At 42.4% G+C, this 25,020-nt stretch overlaps 1 protein-coding gene across 1 annotated transcript; it reads left to right on the top strand.

Annotated features, from left to right (window-relative positions):
- Positions 1–685: 685 nt before the first annotated feature.
- LOC119855167 (alpha-fetoprotein-like) lies at positions 686–25,020 on the top strand. Its single transcript, XM_038400724.2, has 15 exons — positions 686–819; positions 2,473–2,533; positions 4,824–4,956; positions 6,006–6,217; positions 7,998–8,130; positions 9,209–9,306; positions 11,899–12,028; positions 12,918–13,132; positions 15,127–15,259; positions 16,315–16,412; positions 19,022–19,160; positions 20,032–20,255; positions 22,148–22,280; positions 23,479–23,533; positions 24,839–25,020. The coding sequence occupies exons 1-14, from the start codon at positions 735–737 to the stop codon at positions 23,521–23,523; spliced, it is 1,839 nt and encodes a 612-aa protein (XP_038256652.1). The 5' UTR covers positions 686–734; the 3' UTR covers positions 23,524–23,533; positions 24,839–25,020.

The following is a 25,020-nucleotide window of genomic DNA, read 5'->3' as shown; positions in this document are numbered from 1 at the left end:
ACCACTTGTAGCATGAATAAATGAAACAGAAGTCACTAAAATAAAAGGATTTTTTTTTGTATTTCCCTTCCATTCTGCAGCCTTCAGATTAGGTTTGTTTCAAGTTCTGGGAGAAGGTTAGAGACTTTTTTTCAAGTTTTTGAATATGTTCTAGTGTGAATGGATAACTCTGGAGATCGAGTATTTTACATGGTACCTTACGCCAAATTTTCCACCACTGTGGCACTGTAGCTGGGGTAAGAGCTTACTCAGCAATCTAGAAAGCAAGAGTCACAAGTCTACTTCTGAACTCGGGGTCTTTCACTTGACAGGGCACCACCTATGCACCGCTAGCAGAACAGTTCACCTTTGAACATATACAGACTCTTCCACCCCCACCAGCATATCAGCTACAGGATAAAGAGCACAGTAATGAAAAAACAGTTTGTTTAAACATCTTGTTTGTAGTGCGATAAGGTAATTTACAAAAGTCTATTTGTCTAAATTCTGAAAGACTAATGAATTTACAAGGCCTTTTTGTGACAAGATGCCCAGTTAAACATAATGAGCAAATAATTTTATCTCTTTAATTATTAGCAGGAATATTCCAAAAGTTTCACATCACATACGACAGCAAAAGGGTTTTTTCATTAACCAGACATTACTTGAGAAGAGTATAAAAGAAACATCTCTCTCCTCTGTCTTTCTACCTTTAACATACATTCCAGCGCCCCCCCCCCCCAAAATCTGACACCATGAAGTGGGGAACATTCATTTCTTTTATTTTCTTGGTAAGCTTTACCGAATCAAAAACCCTGCCCAGAAGATATCGGGATGTAGGTAAGGATATTTCTTGTACATTAACTATAAGCTTTCATAGAATGTCAACACACAACTTGGTGTGGTCATTTAGGGATTTCATATGGTCATTGTCCATTCTAAAACAAAAAAATAATATAAAAAGTTAACAGTTATAATTGATTCATGTGAATAGTACATCACAATTATATAATGGCTCTGACTATACAGGAACAAGATCAAAAGCACACATTGGGTCTGACTTCTCAAAACAGGCTACTACATTTCAAATACAATGACCATGATTACCTACTGCATTTGTGAATATGGTTTCGAACACATTGAAGGTTCTAAGCCAGACACTGCAAGTACACAGTCTCTTTTCAAGCCAAATCATGCTCACCTTTTTCATGAAAATCACTGGGAGCTAGTGGGAGATTTGCATGGGTAAGGTAAACAGGATTTGGACTTTATATGTAATGCTCAGTTTGATACCCCTGTCAGTAAGATTCTTAGTTCTATTAGCGCTATCTAGCATTTTTTAAAATATGTTTTGAAGAACAAACTGGGTAAATATTTCGGGCCCAATTCCGCCACGCTTGCTTAAGTTGATTAGTATCTTATTCCGTGAGCAGTGCAATTAGTTTTAGTGAGTAAAGGTGGCAGAATCTAGCCCTTAATATTTAAAATCTAGAAGATATTTTCTGTGCCACCTTTTTCCAGTTTCACGTGATCATTCTCTGGTTTGTGGCTTATTAATGCTTTGAGTATCCATGTAATATATGGGACAGTATAATATTTACTTAGAGGTGTACAATATGCAGGATGGTTTTAAACACACACAGCTTCATGATACTTATGTTGATTGTACTTTTATCTTGGGAGCTACTTACTTTATAGAATGCAGAGGCAAGTCCTCTGTAATTAAAAGTGCCTACTAAGAATCTTGGAAGATGCCTAGAAAAATGAGGCAGTCTTGAGATACCTGGTTGAAAGTCTGGTTTCCACAAATGCCCATGGGCAAATAGTTAGATTTTCATCACAGACTTCTTTCTGGCTACTTTCTCAGATAATCGCTACTCTCGCTCTTGTGCGATTGAACAACTGTCTTCCATATGTCCAAGATTGGGCCCATTAGGAAAGAGAAAAAAAATTGCATGCTATCTTTAGCTGCGAAGACCCATTTTGTTTCACTGGGCCAAATTCACCCTGGGTGTTTGAGGGTGTACACCATTAACTTCAAAAGGCGTTTTAGCCACTCATGTAGTGCTGATTTTAGCTAATTAACTTTAAATACATAATTCCCCATTTTAACTCAAACTGGCCAGTGATCAAAGATCCCTTTAAATAACTAAGCAAGGTTTTAAGATACTCTGAGGTACTAAGTACTTGGCCCGCCATTAGCAAAGTATCAGAGCACTTAATTGTTAGCATATTTATTCTCATCATAACAACCATGTACGGTGGGGAAGCACTATTGTCCCCATTACCCAGATGGGGAACAGAAGCAGAGGGAGGCTAAGAGACCTGTCCAAGGTCATACGGGAAATCTGTGACAGAGCGGAGATGTGATGCTGGCTCCGGGTAGCACCTTAACTATTCAACTATCTTTCTTTATGGATCAAAAAATGCTTCATAAAATACAAGTGTATGAAACATTTGGTGACTCAAAGACCAAATTATCTTCTTTTTCAGACGAAGAACACACCATTGGCCATTGTTTTACAGAGCTACACGAGGAGAATTTTAAAGGCGTGTAAGTGTGATTGATAAAAATCCCACTGAAAGTGTGCAGCCAATGAGCCTTACAGTGTATTTTTATCCAATTTGGAAATGAAAGAGAACGAATGAGCCAGATGCTGAAAAAAAATACATTTAAAAAATTGGCAGCATAGAAGCTGATCTTCAGAGCAACAAAATAAGTCAGAGCAAATATCAAAGAAAGTGAGACCAATGAGATGACTTGGCCTTTGCCCCCACCTATGAGGAAGCGGGGCAATAAGATCCGTCTCTTACAGCTCTATGCAGATTACTCTGGCACCTGCATATCCACAGCCAAGGTCAATGGGCCCTGGGCACCTGTTAGTCTTCAGGTAGAGCCAGCAGGAAGGGAGTGGGAGTGGGGAGAAGCAGAGAATGGGCAGAACCTTAGTTGCATCCTTCCCCCAAGTGAAGTGCTGGAATGCTTCAGTGAGCTGGCACAGGGAGGGTCTATACACCAGTCGCAGATTGCTGTCCCTCTAGAGAAGGAGGAGCATGGGAGAAATTAGGACACAGAGGGCTGGTGATGAAGTACAGTGCCCCCTGTGACAGTGCAGCTCATACACCACCCTTGGCTCAGGGCTCAGCCTAACAGCACAATCTAGTCCCAAGTAGTAGCTACCCATTATCCCCACCAGTTCCTGAACTCAGCTCCAGGAGATACTTCAAATAGCAATGATAAAAGGAACTAGAGTTTTAAAAGAAAAGACTATTTCTGGCTAATAGGAAACATGGCAGCTAGAGACAAGCCAAGATCAAAACTACAGGGAAGTTAGGTTTTGTCAAGTTCAACAAGAATAAGGTTTTTGGAAGGCACATTACATTGTTTCCAAAGATGGCATGGACATCCATGAAACTGTGCAGAATCCTGCCAATATTTCTTCCCTGCCCTCCCTGTAGTCCATTGACTTTTACAGCCTTTCTGCAATAATACTTGGAGGAAAGAGAACTGCCAGCTGGAGACTGCTCTCTGCAATGCAGATCTCTGCTGCCTACACAGCATAGGGACGGGGGGAAGTTCAAGCTCTGACAAGCTCTTGTTTCTTCCAAGCAGTGCAGATATTTACAGATTCCTTATGAAGTGCAGTTGATGCTTTATGGAAAAAAACCCCAAACCGTTGAAAATTCTTCTCTTTGAAAGCTTGATGAACAGTCAAACATTTTCACCTTCTCTGTGTTTCTCAATGTTTATAACTTAAGGGCATTTTCATAATAGCAGGATCCATGTCTGAAAGTTCATCAGCAGTTATCATAGTTAAGTAGGATTAGATGGTTAACTAGGATGGTTCTTACTCAGAGTTAAGCTGACAGCCAAATCTGGAGTCAAGAAAGCATACCCATCCCTCCATGATATATTGGTAGAGCTCTCAGGGTTTTTTGCCTTGCCTGGGAACAATGAGTATGGATCATTGGTAAGGCTGATGTGAGGGTCTTTCACACTATCAGTTTTCTGTAACGGCAAGAGTCTTGGTGGAATTTGATTGTCTCCTAACTTCTAATTTTATATTTTATATAGCAGAGGATTTTCATTTCAGAAGGTGGGGGGGGGGGGGGGGGAGGCGGGAGCAGAACTGACAAAAAGTAGGAGCAAGGTATCATACAAATAACCCTAATGATCAGAGGGAGAAATACTAAATATGATATACAACTAATATGACTTAAGAGGCTGATTTGCCATGCTAATGGACACATGGGGGAATGGAAGTCTTTATTGCAATGCATTAGCTCTATCATGGCTACAGAAAGGCAAATTCATTTAAACTGCCTTAGTGGTTCAGCACTGAGCTTCTTTGGCCATTGTCCTGTAGGTTTGAGATGGATCTTCATAGAACAGCAGGCTTGGAAGGGACCTCAGGAGGTCATCTAATCCAATCCCCTGCTCAAAGCAGGACCAATCCCCAATTTATTTATTGCCCCAGATCCCTAAATGGCCCCCTCAAGGATTGAACTCATAACCCTGGGTTTATCAGGCCAATGTTCAAACCACTGAGCCATCCCTCTCCCTCTCCGCCATCATCATACTTTATCACTACACAATGGAAAAACATGACTGTAAGTCTGATTCTACACTGACTTTCCCACCACGGTTCAGTAGGTCAGGAAACATTGTCTTTAGTTGCATTTCAGGTTCTATGTTAGACCTGTCCTCCAGCCGTGCCAATACAACCAGCTCCTAAGAGGAAGTCTTTGATCTCTGGATCAGATGTAGCACTCACGCAGCTTGAAGAAATCCAATTTGCTTTTTGGTAGCTAGCTATGTGTGTAACCGTATTATCTTATTGCAGTGCCATGGTCATGTTTGCTCAGAATGTACAGGAAAGCACTTATGAAGAAGCAGCTAAAATGGTAAAAGATGTCACAGACCTTGCACAAAAATGTGTCGCCAGTAAGGAAGACGCAGCATGTCTGAAACCGCTGGTAAGCAAAGATAGGATTGGTATCGTGGCCAAGACAATGTCATTGTATTTCTATCATGACCAAGATTTTCAAAAGCAACTAGTGATTTTCAGGGCTTTAATTTTGGATGTCCAACTTGGGGTGCCTCAAAGGAGCTTGATTTTCAGAGGATGAGTGCTCAACACTTTCTGAAAATAGGGCTCACTTTAGGGCATCTCAAGTAAGGCACTGAAAAACTGAAGTCCTCCATTAGTCACTTTTGAAAAATCCTGGTCTGTATCTTTAAAAAAAATCTGTTTAGACAGAAATTGGGCATCTAAGGTCAATGTAACTAAATTTAGTAGCAACTGGTGCCACTCATTACCAGCAAGGAAGGAGCCTTAATTTGTTTTTAGCAATTGACTCAAAACAGTCTCACTTTCTGTCAGATATGGGGTCTGAACAAAAATACTGCATCCAAATATCCTTGAAATTTTGTTTCAGTATCCAAATCTGGATTGGATTTGTGCACATGCCTCCTATTTGTTATAATGGGCTGAACCAAAATCCTGGATCCGAGCATCTCAGCTCTGTGGGGAGCTTGAGATCTGGATCTGAATTTTGCTCTTTGAACTTATTTTGTAAGTAGGGAAGAGGATGCTTTTCATCAGACAGTTTCAATTCTAATCAGAGATGCACAAGACACATGGCTTTGTATCTTGTCATACTTGATATTACAATATGGAGATGGACAAACCATCTTGGTTTGGGTAAAGATTTGAAGATTATCTGAACATCAGTGGGAGCTGCTGGTTGCTCATTATGTTTGAAAATCATCCCACTTGTTTAGTTGCCTAAATGTGGATTTAGGAGCCTAAAGTTAGGCATCAATTTTGATAAATCCTGGCCTACAAGTTTAGGGCCCAATCCAATTCCCATTGCAGTCAAAGTAGAAAGGAATAAAAAAGGAAAACAATAATCAGTTTGTGTTAGTCAGGGCTCTGTCAATGGTTCGTGGTCTTAAATATTCTTTCCACAAAAGGAAAGACAGTGCAGCTACCGACAAACAGAAATGTTTCTTCTTTCCACAGACTATCATTTTCCTGAATGAAATCTGCCATGAGCAAGGCCTTCCTGAGAAATATGGGTTAGCTGCTTGTTGTGCTAAAGCTGACCCTGAAAGAAATGAATGTTTTCTATCCCATAAAAATTCTACACCAGGATTCATTCCTCCTTTTAAAAAACCAGACCCTGAAGAGGGATGCAAACAGTACCAAGAGAATCGAGCAGCACTTCTGGGCTTGTAAGTAAACTAATTTTATATTAGAATCGAATGAGTTACATGCACTGGTTCTCAGCTCTGTAAACTGACTGCTAGGCGCTTCCTTGTGGGCAGGCATGCCACAGCTACTCTCTCCTCTCTGGGGATGCTTGCCCTGCGATGATTTCTCTGCCAGTGACTTGGCCCTCTGGCTGAGTCACCATCTGAAGTCCAACCTTTCTGGAGTCACATTTGTGCAAACTAGAAGTTAGGGTTGCCAACTGTCTAATCGCACAAACCTAAACACCCTTGCCCCTAGGCCCCACCGCCCACTCACTCCATCCCCCCTCCCTCCATTGCTCGCTCTCCCTCACCCTCACCCACTTTCACCAGGCTGGGGCAAGGGGTTGGGGTGCAGGAGGGGGTAAGGGGTGCAGGCTCCAGCCAGGCAGCGCTTACCTTGGGCGGCTCCCGAAATTGACGGCACATCCCCCTGACAGCGGCTCCTAGTGGGGGGTGGGCTGCCCCTGCCTGCAGTCACCGCCCCTACAGCTCCCATAGGCCACAATTCCCAGCCAATAGAAGCTGCAGAGCTGGCGTTCGGGGCAGGGGCAGCGTGCAGCAACCCCCTGCCTAAAATCTCCCGGTTTGGCTTCAGTAGCCTCTGGGAGATAGAGCCTGATTCCGGGAGACTCCCAGCAAAACCAGGAGGGTTGGCAACTCTACTAGAAGCCCCAGAAACATCTTAACAGAAAAAAAGAATCTTTCTGCCTTATCTGAAGCTATGTCTTTATGGCTCAGCCTGCAGCCCTCCCACTCGATAATCCTTGTAAGGGGCTTGTATGTCCCCTTCCCTGGGGACAGTAGGGGAACCTAATCCCACCATTTATTCTGGGTTCTGGTCCAGCGACTCTGTACTGAACAGCTAGTCTGCTCCTTCACTTACACTGAAACTTCTCTGGCCCCCTCCCTACCCACTCTCTCCAATTCCCCTTACTTCTCTCCCCTGCTTAGTCAGGTTCTCCCCTGGCCACCCTGCTTTCCTCACACTCTTCCTGCTTGGATCTTCCCAGCAGGTTCCTTTGCATGCCTGAATTTCTTTCCTTTATATGAACCTGCATTCAGCTCTTTCCCCAGGTGGCGTTATCACTACTTAAGCCTAACACATACCTTTTCCCCCTCAGGTGCTGGCAGATAACTAATGACATCTCAGCTCCTCCCCCCACCCCCATTATCCTATTCAAGACCTTTTTACGTCTCAACTCTCCAAAATGGGGTCTTCTACCCCCCTTTGCTCCAAAAGGGCCATTATACCCCAGAACAAACATCAATTACTGTTCTATTATGAACCCTGTTCTATGACCTGCTAACTGTGGTCATCTTTCATGGCACTTAATCCTGCAAGGTGCCAACCACACTGGTTTCATTAAGCAACGTATTTGGGCTTAACTTTAAGCATATGAGAAGTTCCCTTGAAGTCATAGATGCTTAAAGTTAAGCATGTGCTTCAGTAATGTGTTGCAGGATCTGGCCTAGAGCACTCAGCATCTTGCAGAATTGAGCCCTTAAATTTTAGTAAAATCTTAGCGCCCCTTCGCAACAGAATTCCTTCATGTTAAATCCCATTGCATTTTACTGTTCCCTGTTATAATGGCAGGAAAATAGCATTGACTGGGGTGGCTGTTATAATAGGCTTTACTGTATATTTATTAATTATAAAGCAGCATAAGTGCATATGACACTTTACAACCCACCCAAACCATCTGGACTCTGCCCTGGGAGCTTATGCACAAAGTTAATTCAAGGTACCTTTCCATTTTAGATACATCTATGAACTTGCCAGAAGGCATCCTTTCCTCTATTCCCCAACAATTCTTGGTGGTGCTGGTCATTATGAGGAGATGATGAAAGCTTGCTGCCAAGCTGATGACAAGACTACATGCTTCAATGAAAAGGTATTCTATTTTAATATGTACAGTTACTTCAGGTTTTGATTAGTGGTCTCCTATAGCTAGAGAAATACTTGAAGCAGAGCTGAAGGTCAGCTTTTTTCATTTTAGTCAACTCAACCCTTAATTAGGCCCCGATTCCAGCAAACACCTCCATTCAGGACAGGACTTAAGCGTGTGCATACGGCTTTCCTGAATTGGGGCCTTTGACTCTTAAGAAAAATGGTCTGATTTTCAGAGGTGCTAAGCCCTGGCAGCTCCTACTGCCTTCAAGGTAACAACAAAAAGTTTATTTTCAAAGAGAGGACACCATTTTAGAATTGGTGACTGAGATTTTCAAAGCAGTGTAGGGGATTTAGACACAACTTCCCCTAACATTAATGGAATTTCTGTATCTAAGTCACCCAGAATGCTTGAAAATCTCAGTCAACGTTCTGTTATTATAATTCCTCTTTCCTGTTATTCTAAACGAACAAAGTATCTTCTCTTTTCTCTCTCTTTATCTCTGCCTGTTTGTGTAGCACTGATGTGGCCCTTCTCACTATTAAATCTCAGGTAGATGTACTTATTTTATCAGACAGATATTGGTGCAGTAGGATGGGATAATGCTAATTGTATTATTAGAATAGCTGCATTTGACTGGCTTGGGACCTGATACTGCGTTGTGCTGAGAACCTTCACCTTTCGCTAACATCTTTGGCAGCAGTATCGCATAGTTGAGTACTTTAAGAGGCTCTCAGCACTTTGCAAAATGAAGCTCTTAAGGAGGCATTTGTACTATATCTCGTCACATCAGATTATCCATAACTGCACAGTTTAAAAACACAGAGTAGTGTTTAATAAAAGGGTTTCTAATGGGCAGGATTTCACAAAACGCTAACTAAATAAGGGTCTGGTGATCCAGCCACGTGAATGAAAACTATGTGATCCAGCTTCCTTTTGCTTTGTTGGACATTTTATAGCTAAGCTAAGGGAAAAGGCCCTTTTGTGTTTCTGTTAAAATTCTCTATTTCTGATTCTGCTTTCTTCATTCATTTGGCCAATACATTTTTTTTTAAAATGGTTGACCTCATCTTTATAACAGGCACCATCTGTGATGAAGCCTGTGAAAGAAAGTGGCTTGATACAGGAACAAACATGTGAGGTCCTGAAGAAGTTTGGAGAAAGAACCTTAAAGGCTCTGTAAGTCTGTAGCTTGTTTATTCAATGTACAACATTTTGGTTACTTGGAAAAAAGACCCCTTCCCCCACAAAACACCTGCCAGAAGCCTACTGTTCATCTTTAGAAGCAAAAATGAACTGAAGGGACTGTGAAAGAGGTGTTCAAAGAACACAAGGCAGGGCCCTGAGATGTTAAAAAAAATATGCCAGGTCTCCAGACTGTAGCTCTTCTCCTTGGCAACCACTCTCAAGTGGTCTCTGGCGGAGACAGAAATAAGGATGGTTTAGCACCCGGGTGTTTCTTGGCTGGCTAGAGCTGGTGCAAGGGGGTTCAATTTGCATCTGCCTGTGCCAGTGAGGATGGATGGGCTTCAGGGATGATTCCCCTGCAAGACACCATGTAGCATTGTGCAGCCTTGTGATGGAGGCTTAAACAAGCAGCACTCAGAAGAGGTGCATTTCCAATAGCATCAGAGCTTGAATGAACGTAACCCAGAAGTGGCTCCCTCCCTGCACACACTATGGTCCTTTCTAGGAAGTGGAGGACACACCACTCTATAATTTTAAACTTACTTCAATGACAGGGGCCTCTCATGAGCGCCTCCTGTCAGCAGGTGCAGACCTGCACTCACGCTCTCCCTTTTCACGGTGCCCCCATTGGCTGTTGCCTCATCAGGTAGGTCTTCAGTGTCTCAGCCACACAGTTAATATGCATTGAACTAACAAACCCCTTCCAAGGTAACGAAGTCCAACAAATGGTTGGCTCTCTCCAAGGTCTCCAGCCCCATCTTTGGGCAATCCAGGTCTTTATCCAGGTGTCTGGGCTCTGTCCTCTGCCCTTTCTGGGCTAGCTTTAAGGGCATGGCATAGAGCAGTGCCCTAGGGCTTCTTCTCTGGAGACTAAGTCCTGCCCTTCACTTGGGCCTCTAAACAAGCCTTGTCCCCTTCTTGGCGCTTAGGCTACCCAGCCCCCTCACTACTCAGGGTCTCAACCCACGGACCCTATAAATAGCAGCCATGTGCTGCTTCCTGTAATAGTTACTGCTGCTGCTATTCCCTGGGTCACTTCTCACATAGCCCCTTCACCTTCACCCTAACCCTTACCTCAGGACTGAAGTTCTTCCTCATGGAATGCCAGCAGCACCAAACCCATCTTCTGAGTCTTGCTTGAGCTCCAGCAACAAGCACCATCCTTGCTTCTCTGGTCCCCAATAAGGAAAGGAGTGGGTCCGCCCCCGCAGCTCGTTTTTTGGCTCAGCCTGCTAAGCTCTGATTGGCTGCTTCCCTGCAACCTTTTTAGGCAGGCCTGAAGGACCCACCTTTATTGCTCCTTTTCTGGGGCAGGGTGCGGTAGCAACGTGAGGCCTCTAGCAGGGGGCCTGGTATACCCCATCACACCACAGTTGCCAGTGGAATGAAGCTCTAAAGCTGTAGGCTGTATAGGGGATGTAATAAACAGGCACATCCTGCTAAGACTAATATTAATATTCCCCTCTCCCCAGCCAGTGCTGATGTGGCTGTGTTGGCTGGCTCAGGGCCCATCCGTGGAGTCACCTTGCATCACCGTATCTACCCTCCTTGTGGACTTTCCTGCAACTGTGTACCAGGATGGTTGAAGGGCTGAACCTAAGCTCTAAGTGTTTCTTTGCAGAATTATTTAAATTCCCTAAATTCCATCTGCAAGCAGGGGAAAACATTATCCTCTCAGATATGACTATATCTTGTCATTCCATTTTCTTACCTTTCTTGCCATGGGCAACTTTAGGGATTACCAAAGAGAAAGGAAGGGGACTGCCATAAAATGGAAGTCCACAGAGCTTTAGTGGTTGCAGGCCCCACTTAAATTAGTTAGATCACAATAAATCATTTTTGTGCACATTCATTTGATGGAGGCTGATATGTGTAAAGAGCAGGGACTTAATGTTACTGCTTTGCACTCTGAGCAGTAAGTATGTGTTAATTTGAGTCCATTTTATAACAGAACTTACAGCTCAGATTCGCAGCAAACTTTATGTGTTGCACAAAAACACCTGAACACACAGTTACCATGATTGTGCACTCAACCACCCCAACTTTTACATGCAGATGGCCTGTGGGATGTGTAATTGGGAATACAAATTAGGCATGCAAATGCACATATAAGTGTAGTGTAATTTTCTTAAAACCTTACCTTTTAGGAGGAAACCAGCTTTAAAATAATGGCCAAATTCTGCTCTCACTTATACCAGCCCAGACCTTTGGAGACTGCTGGCGTGACTTAAGAATGCAGCCCAACTAGTTCTAAATAGCCACTGTAGTGTTTCTGAGGTCATTCTGTACCAGTTATAGGCCTGATTCACCAATGTGTAACTTCAGCTTTATACTCACGAACAACATCATTGTCTTTTTCTCAAAGAGGCCTAAGGGAATTAAGTGACCAGCTCTTATTGAAGTTCAGTGGGAGTTGGGGGCCAAATTTCCTTACCACTGACTTCAACTGCAGTTTTATCATTAACTTCAGTGGTAGCAGAGGCAGGCCACTGCTGAGTGCTTTTGAAAATCCCATAATAAACTGCTAGAGACCATATTATTGCATTCTAAGTGTTAAACAATACTTGTATTTATTCTTTCTAGGAAACTTGTTCAAGTCAGCCAAAAATTTCCAAAGGCTGATTTTGCTACTGTTAACAAACTTGTAATGGATGTTGTTCACATGCACACGGAGTGTTGTCACGGTGACATGATGGATTGTATACACGAGAGGGTAAAAGAATAACTTATTTATTACTTCTATGTTTAAAAAAGTAGGTTTGATAGTGGGTTTTCTTTCTTCTAGTTTTGTTCCTTTTTGCTGATCTTTTGTGCATTTGTTAATTGTTCTCCAGATTAGGAGTTTAAAGCCTGAAGGATTTATACATAGATGAGAATTTTTCATCCTGCTAAATTATCCCATGTGACTCTGTTTGCAGTGAAATAGGCAGAAAGCATAAGGCACAAGGATGAGTTTGTGGCTAAGGCACTAGACTGGGATTCAGGAAAACTGTGTTCAGTTCCTGGCTCTGCCACAGATTTCTTGTGTAACCTTGGGCAAATCACTTAATCTCTCTGTCCCACATCTTCAAAGGTAGTTAGGTGACTAAATCCCATGGAAGTCAGGCACCTAAATACCTTCAAGGCATCTTCTACTTGCATGTTGCAATTCTTTCTCCCACCCTTCGTCTGTCTTGCCTATTTAGATTTAAGAGTTTCAGGGCTGAGACTGCCTCTTACTATGGGTATGTACAGTGCTTAGTACAATGGGAGGCAGTGTTGCATAGTGGATAAAGCAGTGGCCTAAGCCTAGGGTTCTATTCCGACTTCTGCTGCTGACTCATTGTCTGCCCTTGGGCAATTCAATTCACCTCTCTGTGTTTCAGTTTCCCCATCTGTAAAACAACCCCATGCCCTCCACAGAAAAAACACCTTGAGCTGTACAGATGAAAAACACTGTGAAACAGCTAGGAGGTAGATATTAATGGGAGATATTATTATCTCACCTGGGGACTTCTCTACACTCTACTGTATTAAAAGTCATAATTGAAGGAGGGGTTTCCCACTGCAAAACAATCAGAACACCCAGATAGTAGTACCAATGGTTTTAAATTTCTTTACAGGTAAAGCTGACAGAGTATGCCTGTTCCCACAAAGATACCATATCAACGAAACTCAACGACTGCTGTGGAAAGTCAGAGGTGGAACGAAGCGAATGCATAGTTCGGTTGGAAAATGATGACAGACCTGCAGACTTGTCTCCCACAGTCAGGGAGTTCATAGAAGACAAAGATGTGTGTGAGCACTTTGCCAAGGAACAAGATGCCTTCCTGGCCAAGTAATACAGCTCTCAATCTACTCTGACTGTCATTTAAGCGTTCCAATTGTTCAGGCCCAGCGTTCCAATTTAGAAGCCAAAGCTTTGCTTGCAAAACTCCGACTTGTGAGCTAAGCCTGTATGTGGGAATGCGGTCAGTGGAGAAGCCCATATCTTGACCCATTAAGTCTGGTTTAGGTATTGAGTAGGTTTATTGCAAAGAAACAACAACAAAAAAATAGTTTGCCTAAGTTTCAAGGGGTTTTTATTTCAAATATTGGCCTTTATTTGTATTTGCCTTTACATTTGTCATGGGTTTTTATTAATGCACCTGTAAGCCTTTTACATGACTAAATCAATGAAAGATCTGCTCTTCTCATAGTTCTATAATTCCATCATCCACTGAAATACTATGTTATTTTTTAAAAAAGAAAAGGAGTACTTGTGCTACTCTGAAATATGTTATTTTGGGCTCTGAAGGGGGCTTAATGGAATATTTAAAAACATTAGCACAAATATAAACACAGAGCTATTTGGTTTTACTGAGGTTTACCTGAATACTGCTAATTCCATCGGTTTTTTTAGCGAAAGGAAAAAACCAGAACCTTCAATGCTGCTGAATTTTAGAATGGGATGGGAGCAAATGTGGAACTTCTGATTTCATAAGTTTTCCATTATTTGGGTTGATAGATCATGACCAAGGACAGGGTGAAAATCTTAAATTTCCAGTGCTGTCCATTCCAATCCCAGATTCCAATGCTAGCCCTGATTCAGCCATAAACTTGCCTAAACCAAACCCAGATCTTTATCTAAACATGTCTGCTTTAGTCCGATTCTGGCTCTGATTCGACTCCCATTGCAATCAATAGCAAAAATTTCCATTGGCTTTAATGGAAGCATGATCACATCCCAGATGTACACCCAGAAGCTGTTTAGGTCAAATGAAATACAATGCTTTTGTTTATGAATGTGAAAGCCAACATCTTCTGGGCCAGATTCTGGGTTAGTATAAGCCGATTACTTCACTTGAATTACACCATATCCGAGGACTTGGTTCCTTGTTGGAAAGAATTTCACAAGCATTTAGATGTGATGTAAATGGATAAAGCTAAGCTATGCATTTTAAAATGTCTTATAGTTAGAACGGGAAGAATTGTTTTTGACAAAAAGATTTTTGATGAAAAATATCTTTTTCCATTTTCCTCAACATTTTTCAGTTTTTCATATTCTCTCCCCCCACCCCGAAAAAACAGAAACAAAAACAAAAAACCCTGAAAAGCCATTGTTGGGGATTTCAAAATCCAAAGCGGGTTAGTTATTTTAATTTTTGATAAAAATTTGAACAATTCATCAAAAAAATTAGCCAGTGTTGAAGAATCTTCATTTTCTAAATGTTTCATTGGAAATAGAAGCCATTCCCCAACCAGTTCTAGTAACAACCAGATTAACTTCGTGACCAGGAGGTGCTCAACACCTAGCAGGATCAGGACTAATAGCTCTGCACACCAAAATGAATAAATAAATAAATAAATAAATAAGCTAAGCTTTACCATAAACCCTGCAAATAAATCAAATCTGCATGTATGGTCAGTGGCCACATCCAAATTGTACATTAATCTTGTGCTAAAATAGGGCCACATTTTTCATTAATGGCCTCTAACTTCAAATAAACTAAAAAAGAAAAAAAAATCATAATCTTCAACCATATAGCCTAAAAGGTTCCTGAGAAGAAAAACATCTATCATCAAAGCTTATTATCTTTATGATTTAAACAATCCAAGCTGACTATAATAAGCGCATGTCGGATGAGCCAAATGGCAGGAGTTGTTCAGCGAGATGTGCTCTATCTAGTTCAGCTACAAGTCGCTGGGCTAGCCTCACCAGATGGAATGCTATGGCCTGTGTTCTGCAGGGGGGTCAGGCTACATTATAGTAATGGGCCCATCTAGCCTTAAAATCTATGAATCTTTGAAGGGGCCCTAATTTCTAATGCTGACTTCGTTCATGTATTGCAGATTTGCCTATGAATACTCAAGACGCCATCCTGAATTCTCCCATCTCATGCTTTTAAGAGTTGGTAAAGGCTACCAGGAATTACTGGAAAATTGCTGCAAAACCAGTAACCCTCCCGAGTGCTACAGCAAAGGGGTGGGTGCCACTGTACTTCATGTAATAACCGGGAGGCCTGAGCGGAGTTCACAAACTGTCATGGTCTGATGCTGATTGAGGCATGAGTTGGAAGCATTTCCGCTCTCCTGGTCTGGAACTGCACCCCAGAGTTTCCTAGAGGGAGAGAACAGTTGTAATAAGGCTTTATGCTCTCCAGTCTTCGGGAAGGCAAATGGAGTCTTCTCGCCCTTCCGTTATTTGAACCATGTGGGGTGTGCTGGGGAATGAACATCCCTGTGCAGGAGATGGGGGGGGGGGGAATAGCATCTGCTTATTCAGTGGCAGCTGGAGCAACTGGAAGCTCTCCTGTGCTCTCCCAGGGCACTGATCCTAGAATTATCTAGCTGTTCAAACCGGAGTGGGTAGCTGGGAGGGACTTCTGCCCATTCGGGACACGTAAGCCCCTCTCTTGGAAAACAGGAAGTAGGGGAGGACAGCAGCAGAGCCCTCTCTGCACATACACACACTTGTTTTTAAGGGCGCACTCTAAGTCCCACATCATTGATTTCTCTGCCCCTTCCTTGCACCTCCATGCAGATGGCTCCCAGGGAGCTACTACTGCTGGAGTGCTGCACTATCTGTGATCTTCACATGGTAGAGAGAGAGAGAGAGGTGCCAAGAAAGGGAGATCTCAGGTCTGTGAAATCGTTGAGCCCTTTGGGGGCTCCAACCAATGAGCTTCTTAGCATCCCTAATGTACCCCTTATGCAGTGCTTGATTGTCCTCAACATTGGTCAGCAAGGCCTGGAGCTCCCCTTTGTGGTAGTTAGGGTCCCCCATGACCCATAGGGATGTGGCCCTGAATAATTATCAACTCAGTTACTTAAGAGATGTAGAGGCTTATGGTCCATTCACGAGTTATGTTCAGATAGTTGAGGCTTCAGACAGCGGAGGGAAATTTTAATGCAATCAGCAGAGATATAATTATATGTCAGATAACAGGAAGTTGTGGATAATCAAAGTTGCATTGTGATGCAGTAGTATTCTGCATTGCACAGTAACCACTTTAACAATATAGTTACACTGTTTTTCAGGAAGAAATGCTCAAAAAACAAGTCCAGGAAAGCCAGGAAGTGCTAACGGCAAACTGCAACCTCTACAAGACAGTGGGAGAATACTTCCTTCAAAACGCGTATGTTTTAGGTTTTGTTTTTTTAGTTTCCTAATGAGCATCCAACCCTTGTTTACCAGTTTTAAATAACAGGGGGCCATATCCTGAGCTGGTGTAAATCAGCGTGCCTCCATTGACATCAGTAGAGCTATGCTGATTTACACCAGCCTCAGGTCTGGTGTAAACAACTTTAGGTGTTGTCAAGGTAACATTCTATCTCATGAATTAGGTCCATATTTCTACTCATAAAGTGGGAAGATAATAAATACATTGTTAAACTGCCTCGTCTTCTGTGTATAATACAGGTCAGGTTTGCTGGTCATTGAGATGTGCAGTTTCAGTCTGGCTGAATTCTGAACCCTGAGCTCTGACTTAAAAGCCTTACTATGGCTCAAAGTGAGTTGCTTTGCCCTTTCTCATAGTCTCCTGTTCTCTCTCTGCGTGCTGTAATATGCCCCATTAGTGAGTATTAACAAAAAATCTAGCTGTGCAGGAGAGGGACCAAAGCTTGGATAGACTGAACCACCACCTCATCCCAAGTGACAGTCCCACCATGTCAGGGTTGACGAACATTAGGGCACAGGAAGCGTGGACAAACCTACAACGCTGCTGGCGTTGGCCCTAATTCAGCATGGTTCTTAAGCACAGGACTAACTTTAAGCACGGGAAAAAGACCGAGGCGTCCTTGTAGCACCTTAGAGACTAACAAATTTATTTGAGCATAAGCTTTCATGCGCTAAAACCCACTTCATCAGATGCATGCAGTGGAAAATACAGTAGGAAGATATATATATATACACACAGAGAGAACATGAAAAAATGGGGGTTGCCATACCCACTATAACAAGAGTGATCAGTTAAGGTGAGCTATTATCAGCAGGAGAGAAAAAAACAAAACAAAAATCTTTTGTAGTGATAATCAGGATTGCCCCTTTCAAACAGTTGACAAGAAGGTGTGAGTAACAGTAGGGGAAAAAATAAGCATGGGGAAATAGTTTTACTTTGTGTAATGACCCATCCACTCCCAGTCTTTATTCAAGCCTAATTTAATGGTGTCCAGTTTGCAAATTAATTCCAATTCAGCAGTTTCTCGATGGAGTCTGTTTTTTAAGTTTTTTTGTTGTAGTATTGCCACTTTTAGGTCTGTAATCAAGTGACCAGGGAGATTGAAGTGTTCTCCAACTGGTTTTTGAATGTTATAATTCTTGACGTCTGATTTGTGTCCATTTATTCTTTTACGTAGAGACTGTCTGGTTTGGCCAATGTACATGGCAGAGGGGCATTGCTGGCACATATCACATTGATAGATGTGCAGGTGAACGAGCCTCTGATTGTGTGGCTGATGTGATTAAGTCCTATGATGGCGTCCCCTGAATAGATATGTGGACAGAGTTGGCAACAGGCTTCTTTGCAAGGATAGGTTCCTGGGTTAGTGTTTTTGTTGTGTGGTGTATGGTTGCTGGTGAGTATTTGCTTCAGGTTGGGGGGCTGTCTGTAAGCAAGGACTGGCCTGTCTCCCAAGATCTGTGAGAGTGAGGGATTGTCCTTCAGGATAGGTTGTAGATCCTTGATGATGCGCTGGAGAGGTTTTAGTTGGGGGCTGAAGGTGATGGCTAGTGGCGTTCTGTTATTTTCTTTGTTGGGCCTGTCCTGTAGTAGGTGACTTCTGGGTACTTTTCTAGCTCATCTTAACTGATCACTCTTGTTATAATGGGTATGGCAACACCCATTTTCTCATGTTCTCTGTGTATAGATATATATCTTCCTTCTGTATTTTCCATTGCATGCATCCGATGAAGTGGGTTTTAGCCCACAAAAGCTTATGCTCAAATAAATTTGTTAGTCTCTAAGGTGCCACAAGGACTCCTCGTTCTTTTTGCTGATACAGACTAACATGGCTACTGCTCTGAAACCTGTCTTTAAGCATGGGAGTACTCCGAATGAAGTCACTCGTACGATGCGTGTGCTTAGTGTTAGGCATCTTCTTAAGTGCCTTGCTGAACTGAGCCCTTCTTCTCTGAAGAGAAGTACAGGATATGCTGCGCTTTCAGTCTGGTCCCTCTCAAATCAATACATTTGCTTTTAAAAAGGCCTTTGGAACAGGAGAAATGTCCCAGCAAACCTGGCTTGACCCTCAACCTGTTCACCTTTCACTCCATAGTCAGTGTTTGTTTTGCCATACTTGCTAATGATAACGTTGTATATGAAGAAGAGTGGGTTCTTTTCCAGCCAAAGTTCTGCCCTATGGCAGCCTCCCATGAAGTCACATAGGGCTCAGTCTTGCAAACAGATGAGATCCCTTGACTCCCATTGAAGGCAATGGTAGAGCGGTGGTATTTGTCAAGTTTCAGAATCAGGCCCATTATGTTGAATTTGTGACATCACCTTCATTTTTATTCCAATATCTGATGTAACAGAAGAAACTGGGTCGTGAGTGAGAGAACTCTCAGGCAAACACAAAGGACCTGATTCTTATTGCTTACACCCCTGTAAATGGAAAGCAACTAGTTTTTAAAACATTGGGCTAGATCCTCAGCTAGCATGAATGGTTGGAGTTCCACCTACTGAGGATTTGGCTCATCAATTATTAACCTGCTGAACCACCTGTAATTGAGAGGTTGTTGTTTCAGTCTCCTTGTCCGCTATACTAAGAAGATGCCTCAGCTGTCATCCAAAGAGCTGCTCCACTTCACAAAGGAAATGGCAGCAGTTGGTACCATGTGCTGCCATCTAAGTGAGGACAAAATATTTCCTTGTGCTGAGGGATATGTGAGTATGTTTCTTTCCTTATCTCAGTCCTGTTTGTTCCTGGAGATCTTGCTGTCTCCCCACTATTCCCAATCTCCCACTGCCCAGAGGGTCTAGAGAGAAGCTCTAACTCATAACGCCTATGAGGTAGCAAAATGCACAACTGGTCACTGACTTGGCCTTGTGGTGTAGGGACAGATCGTGAAGTGGTGTAAACAGACATCTTACCATTGAACTCAATTGATTTATGTTGAGGATCCAGCCTATAGTTTTGCAAACAAAACCGTCAGGCTACAGTGAAGCCTGTCTTTTGCTGAGTCAGGGCATTAGTTACACCTACTGGAATTCTGATTGTGTTCCCATTACAGTCAGTAGCACGTGTCTCCTGCATATCTTGGGAGCAGAACCAGGCTGTGAGCGGATATGGCCTGGCTATGACATTGCGCCCTTGGGATGATTAACTTTATATCATTTTTCCATCACTGATACATCTATCTCATGGGCCAAATTATTTAAAGGGCCACAAACTGGCCTGCACGTGTACTTTAGCATATGCAGTTTTTGCAGTGTCACATGTACATACACCTGCAAATCCCTGTTGGTGCAAACAAATCAAGTGCACATGTAAATTCCATAATTTGTGTGCACAGATGACAGCGCATAAAATTGCATAGGCATGGAGGCCGCTGTTTGAAAATCTGGCCCCATTTTGTGTTGATGGCACTCAGCTTTCAATAGGAATGTGGGCTGGTGCTCTTTGAAGGAATTTGCTTTAAATTATAAAGGTTTTCATTTATAAGGTTGAAACCCTCATGAAATTGCCAAGGATAGCATGTGTCTGTTATTTTTTTTCAAATGCCAATGTAAAAAACAGTTCTCTCTCTCCATACAGGTTGACCTTATTCTTGGCCAAATATGTAGAAGACACTATGCCAGTTCTATAAACCCTAATGTCTGTAAGTGCTGTAGTAACTCCTATGCTCTCAGAAGGGTGTGCATTAGCAACTTGGGAATCGATGAGAAGTATGTGCCCATACCATTGACTCCTGATCTGTTCACCTTCCATGAAGACTTGTGTGCAACTCAAGAGACAGAGCTACAGAAAAAGAAGCAGGAGTAAGATATGCCTGTTTATTCTATTTGCCCCAGCTTCTGTATCACCATCCTGCTACTATTCACCCTCTTCTTGTCTACCCAGCTTTCTCTCTAGCACCTACTGTTTCCTCTTCCTCCTTCACATCCCTTGTTAAAAACTTGTTCTTCCAGAAATATTTACTTATTTCTTCTCCTCACCAATTCTCCATATTTCCACCCCTGCTTCCTGAAGTTTTGTTCAGTTTTTTGTTTGGTCTTCGTTTCCCTGTCTGCTTTCCATTGTAAGCAACTAATTTTCAAATTTAGGTGTCTACATTGCTATTTAGGCACCACAGGTAAAATCAGTGGGACTCAGGCTCCTAAATCACATAGGTGCTACTGAAAATTTTATCGTTCTGGTGTAAAATTTTAAAGCTGACCATAGTTTTATTTTTGGATGCCTAACAGGAGAGGCTGGAAAGAGGTCTGATTTTTTTCAAAAGAAGGGGGTTCGGCATGTTCTGAAAATCAAGCCCCTTTAAGATGTCTCAAGATGAGCACTCAAAAACTGAGCGACCTAATATTAACTACATTTTGAAATGTTAGGGCTCTAAATGCTCATATCTGGACCCCTAAATCAGCACATAAGTTCCTAAATGGGCATTTATTTACCGAAATATGGATTTAGGACACTAACATTAACACAACCAACTTTATAAATAGGGCTGTTTATGGTGCTTACATGGCCCTGTAACTGTAGTATCTTAACACCTCACAATCTCTGAGGTCTCTAGCCCAAGACACCTGTGAGGTGGAGCAGTATTATTCCCATTTTACACAGGGGGAACTGAGGCACAGAGGGTATGTCTACACAGCATTTTGGAACAAGCCTCCGAGCCAGGCTTGCCCTACGGCTCTAAACATAGCTGAATAGACAATGCTTGGTAGTTGTGGCTTGGCCTGGAGTTCAGGCTCTGAAGCCCACCTACTCCCTAGTCTTCAGAGCCCAAGCTGCAACTTCAAAGCACTCTCTATACAACTATTTATAGACCACTAGTGTGAGCCATGCTAACCCCGTCTGTCGACATGGGCTGGGAGGCTTGCTCCCACACCCCATCTGGCATCATCTATACATGGCATTTTGGAAGCTAAGTGACTTGCCCAAGGTCACACAGGAAATCAACAGCGGAACAGGCAACTAAACCTGGCTCTCCCAACTTCCAATGAGTGCCACTGGGCCATCCCCTGGCCCTCAAAAGTGGAAGAACCCAAATATTTCTCTCTGCTCAGTGGCTCTGTGACACACCTTAGAATTAATGAGACCTGGAGTCTTAGTGTGCCATCTCTTCTTTCCACAGAGAGCAACTAAGGAGCTGCATCTCCTCCTGTTGCTGGAAATGGACACCTGGGCAACTAACTTTCTTCCCTGAGAGCTGTGTTTGTGTGGGGACAGTGCACACATATGGACCATGCCACCCATATGGGCACCATCTGGTGCCTGTAGCTAGTTGGTCTAGCATGTCAGTCAGGCTGCTGGTCTGCCCTCCCCCGAAACTATTCATGTCATACACCCAAACAGGCAGAACTCAGAGGTCCTGGTGCAGGGAGGGGCTCTTCTCTTCCTTGGAGTCGCTAAAGTTACAGGTGGCTACAAAAACATTTTCACGATTGCATACACACTCGGGGCCAATCAACCTTGCAAGCAAAGGTTACTACTTTTTACTGAGAAATGGTGCAGAGATTTCCACCTACCTGCCCGTTCGTCCATGGGGCAGTGACCAGGCCCCGTGAAATTACACAAAGGAAAGGAGGCGATAACGTAACTTTGAAATAAGGATTTGTAGATTTGAGGGCATAGAAGCTTTTTGGTGGCAATTCATGTGCGATATATCTTTAAGCTAAGTAGGCATTGCTGTGGTTTGTTCTCCTTTCAGACTGCTCATCAGGGTCATCAAATATAAGCCTACCATTACAGATGAACAACTGAAGACTATCATTACATCTTTTCTGGGCATGAAAGAAAAGTGCTGCAAAGCAGAAGACCACGAGGCGTGCTTTAGAGAAGAGGTAGCTCCTTTTTTTTCCCATGCATCTTTAATCAAAAAGGAAGCCAGGCCTGGGAGGTGTAACTGTCTGCATTTTAAATACAACTATGACTAGGCAGAATGGTTCCATTTAGGTTTTTAAACAAGGAACCATATTGCCTGCATCTAAATATATAGACTCCAAAATGCCAAAGAATGTAAGTTTGCCTAAGATACATCTAGTATTAACCTTTTGCTCATGTTCAGAAGTTTACACTTACAGAACACACCCTGTATTAATAGTGTCAAGGGCCTGAAGGCCTATAGGACACTTCACTGATGTAGTCCTGAGGGCAGGTTCTCAAATCTAATCTAACAGTTTCTCCTGAAGGGTAATTTCTAATTTAAATTTCTCTCCTCAAGCCCAGCTCTTAGAAAGGGAGGAGTAGTATATTCTCAAAGTTAGGTGAAAGCAGTTGTTTCCTAGATTTTTAGTGACTGAATTCCTCAATTTCTTTCACCTAGCTCCATTTCTCTCCCTGTCTCCCCATTCTTTTCCATACTGGTTTAGATTCATTTCACTGTTAAATCAGACAACCACCTCCTTTTGCTTCTCTCTCCTTCCCACCCTATTTCTGTGCATCTTTTTCTTAGAGGGCACTCTCCCCTTTTTTTTGGATATTCCTTAGCTGGAATTTAGTTACCAATCCCCTTTCCACTGCTTGAGCCAGAATGGAATCCAACTCTCTCCCCCAAAGCTGTAGTTGCTTTGCAAGGTTCTAAGGGGTAAAATGCAGTAAACACTCATTTCAGTCAATAAAAGGAAGACTTTGAGACTCTGAATCCACACAACAAGCAGATCTAAAGAGGGAGAGGGGCCACTGTTTCCAGTCCCATTTCTGAGCGGAACTGTACTTTAAATACTTTTCTAACAACCGCAGCATCTTTCAGTAAAAATCTCAGTTCAAGAGTAGCAGCCTTAACTGTGTTAAATACAGTGAGATTTTCTTTTCCTTTTGGGTTCTACTGAAGTATTTCAGAGTTGAGCCAAGTGAATATGGGGATTGTGTGAAATTTCTTGGAGATAATGTTGCAACTTTATGTATATACAGCATGTACAACTGTATGTTTCTAAATGACAGGAAATGCTCCTAAAACTAGGATGCTTATATTGTCTGTCTAAATATACATTCTCTTCCAGGATTCTCATACCGATAAATCTCTGTCTTTTTTTCTCCTAGGGTCCAAAACTGGTAGCAAAAAGTCAGGCTTTAGTGTCACAATAAAACACCACAGGTAACCACAGTGGGAACTATGTTCTGAATTACACAAAGTAGTAACAGCATTTTAATAGTGAGACGGTCTATTCCCATTTTCCATGAAGGGTGCTTTGGAACTTATGAATTGCCATGGTGGAAAAGACTAAGGAGCAGATTCTCCGCTGCTGTAATTTGCCATAGCTCTGTTGAAGTCAGTGGAGCTGTGACAATTCACACCAAGTGAGGCTCTACCCCTAATAATTAATCCGCTATCTAGTCTCCTACAGTGACCGATGCTACCTGCCTCAAAGATAGGTATAAACTCCCCATAATGCATCTGGCCAGCTGTGGAACACTAAGCCCAGACACAACGTTGCATCAATTGAACTAAAGGTGTGCTTTTTAGAATCAATTTAATTCAGCTGGTGCAAAAGGCCATGTGGACACTCTTTAAATTGATAGACACCTGGCTTACATCAATTTAGCTCAGAATGATTAGGGACAGAGAAAATGAGCTGAAGTAAGCTACTCAGACCCAAATTAAGAGTGTCCAAACAGTGTTTTCTACTAAACTGAGTAGAAAAACGATTTAAATTAAACTGGTGCAACTTCTATGTTTAGACAAGGCCCCGGTATCATGGAAGTAAGGCTTTTTCTTGTTCCAGGTTTATTCTGTGCAGCATAAGAATTGAAAGCCTTTATAATTTTTAGCTAAGCTAATGTAACTGTAGATTCCATTGATTCATAGTATGTAAGGGTCAGCCCTTAGCCCCTGTTAAATACCCTGTATGTCACTGCATAATAATCATCATCATAGATTAACTTAGCATTTTAATAGCACTTTGTTGAAAGTACAGTACAGACATTCACTACTTGAACTTGCTAATGCACATGATGCTATAACAGCACAAGGGGAACTAGAAAACTGCCTTAAGGCACCCGAAGAGTGTCTTGTTGGGCATCCCTGAACAGATGTAGAGAAAGGCTGGTATAAAGGCAGATGAAAGACATGTTGGACGCAGAGTTGGAACGAGCTACAATCTGGCAAATCCCTGCAGCAGAGTGGCTCCCTGGAAACCTCCCTGAGGTTGCTGTAACTTGTAATAGGGGCTGTTTTGGCATTCCTGTTTATCCATATAAATGAACAGAGGGTACCAAATGCCATCAAATACCAAAAGACAAATATCTCTAAAAGAAGATCCTTCCTCACAAAGGTTTGCAAACAGATATACCTAAATGTTCAGATTTAATGTGGCTCATTTAAAGTGATTTATCACTACCAAAAATAGAAAGTCACTTTCTTGTTTACCACTGTAAGTAACTCTTTTCTCATTTTTCATAGCTCACCTGTGAAGAAGATGGAGATAAAGTTCATCTCTGCCCTGTTTACTGTATTTGCTTGCTTTCTTATTAGTTGTCACTGTCATAGTCCTCAGATTTAAAGAAACAAAGGCAATTCTGCTCTTACTTTCATCTCACATTGCTGCCTTTCATTCAATAATGAATAAAGCTTTGAATAAACTC

This window comes from Dermochelys coriacea, chromosome 4, assembly GCF_009764565.3.
Source record: "Dermochelys coriacea isolate rDerCor1 chromosome 4, rDerCor1.pri.v4, whole genome shotgun sequence".
NCBI classification, from domain to species: Eukaryota; Metazoa; Chordata; order Testudines; family Dermochelyidae; genus Dermochelys; species Dermochelys coriacea.
The sequence above is the reverse complement of the archived record's forward strand: the minus strand, read 5'-3'. Positions and strand labels throughout refer to the sequence as shown.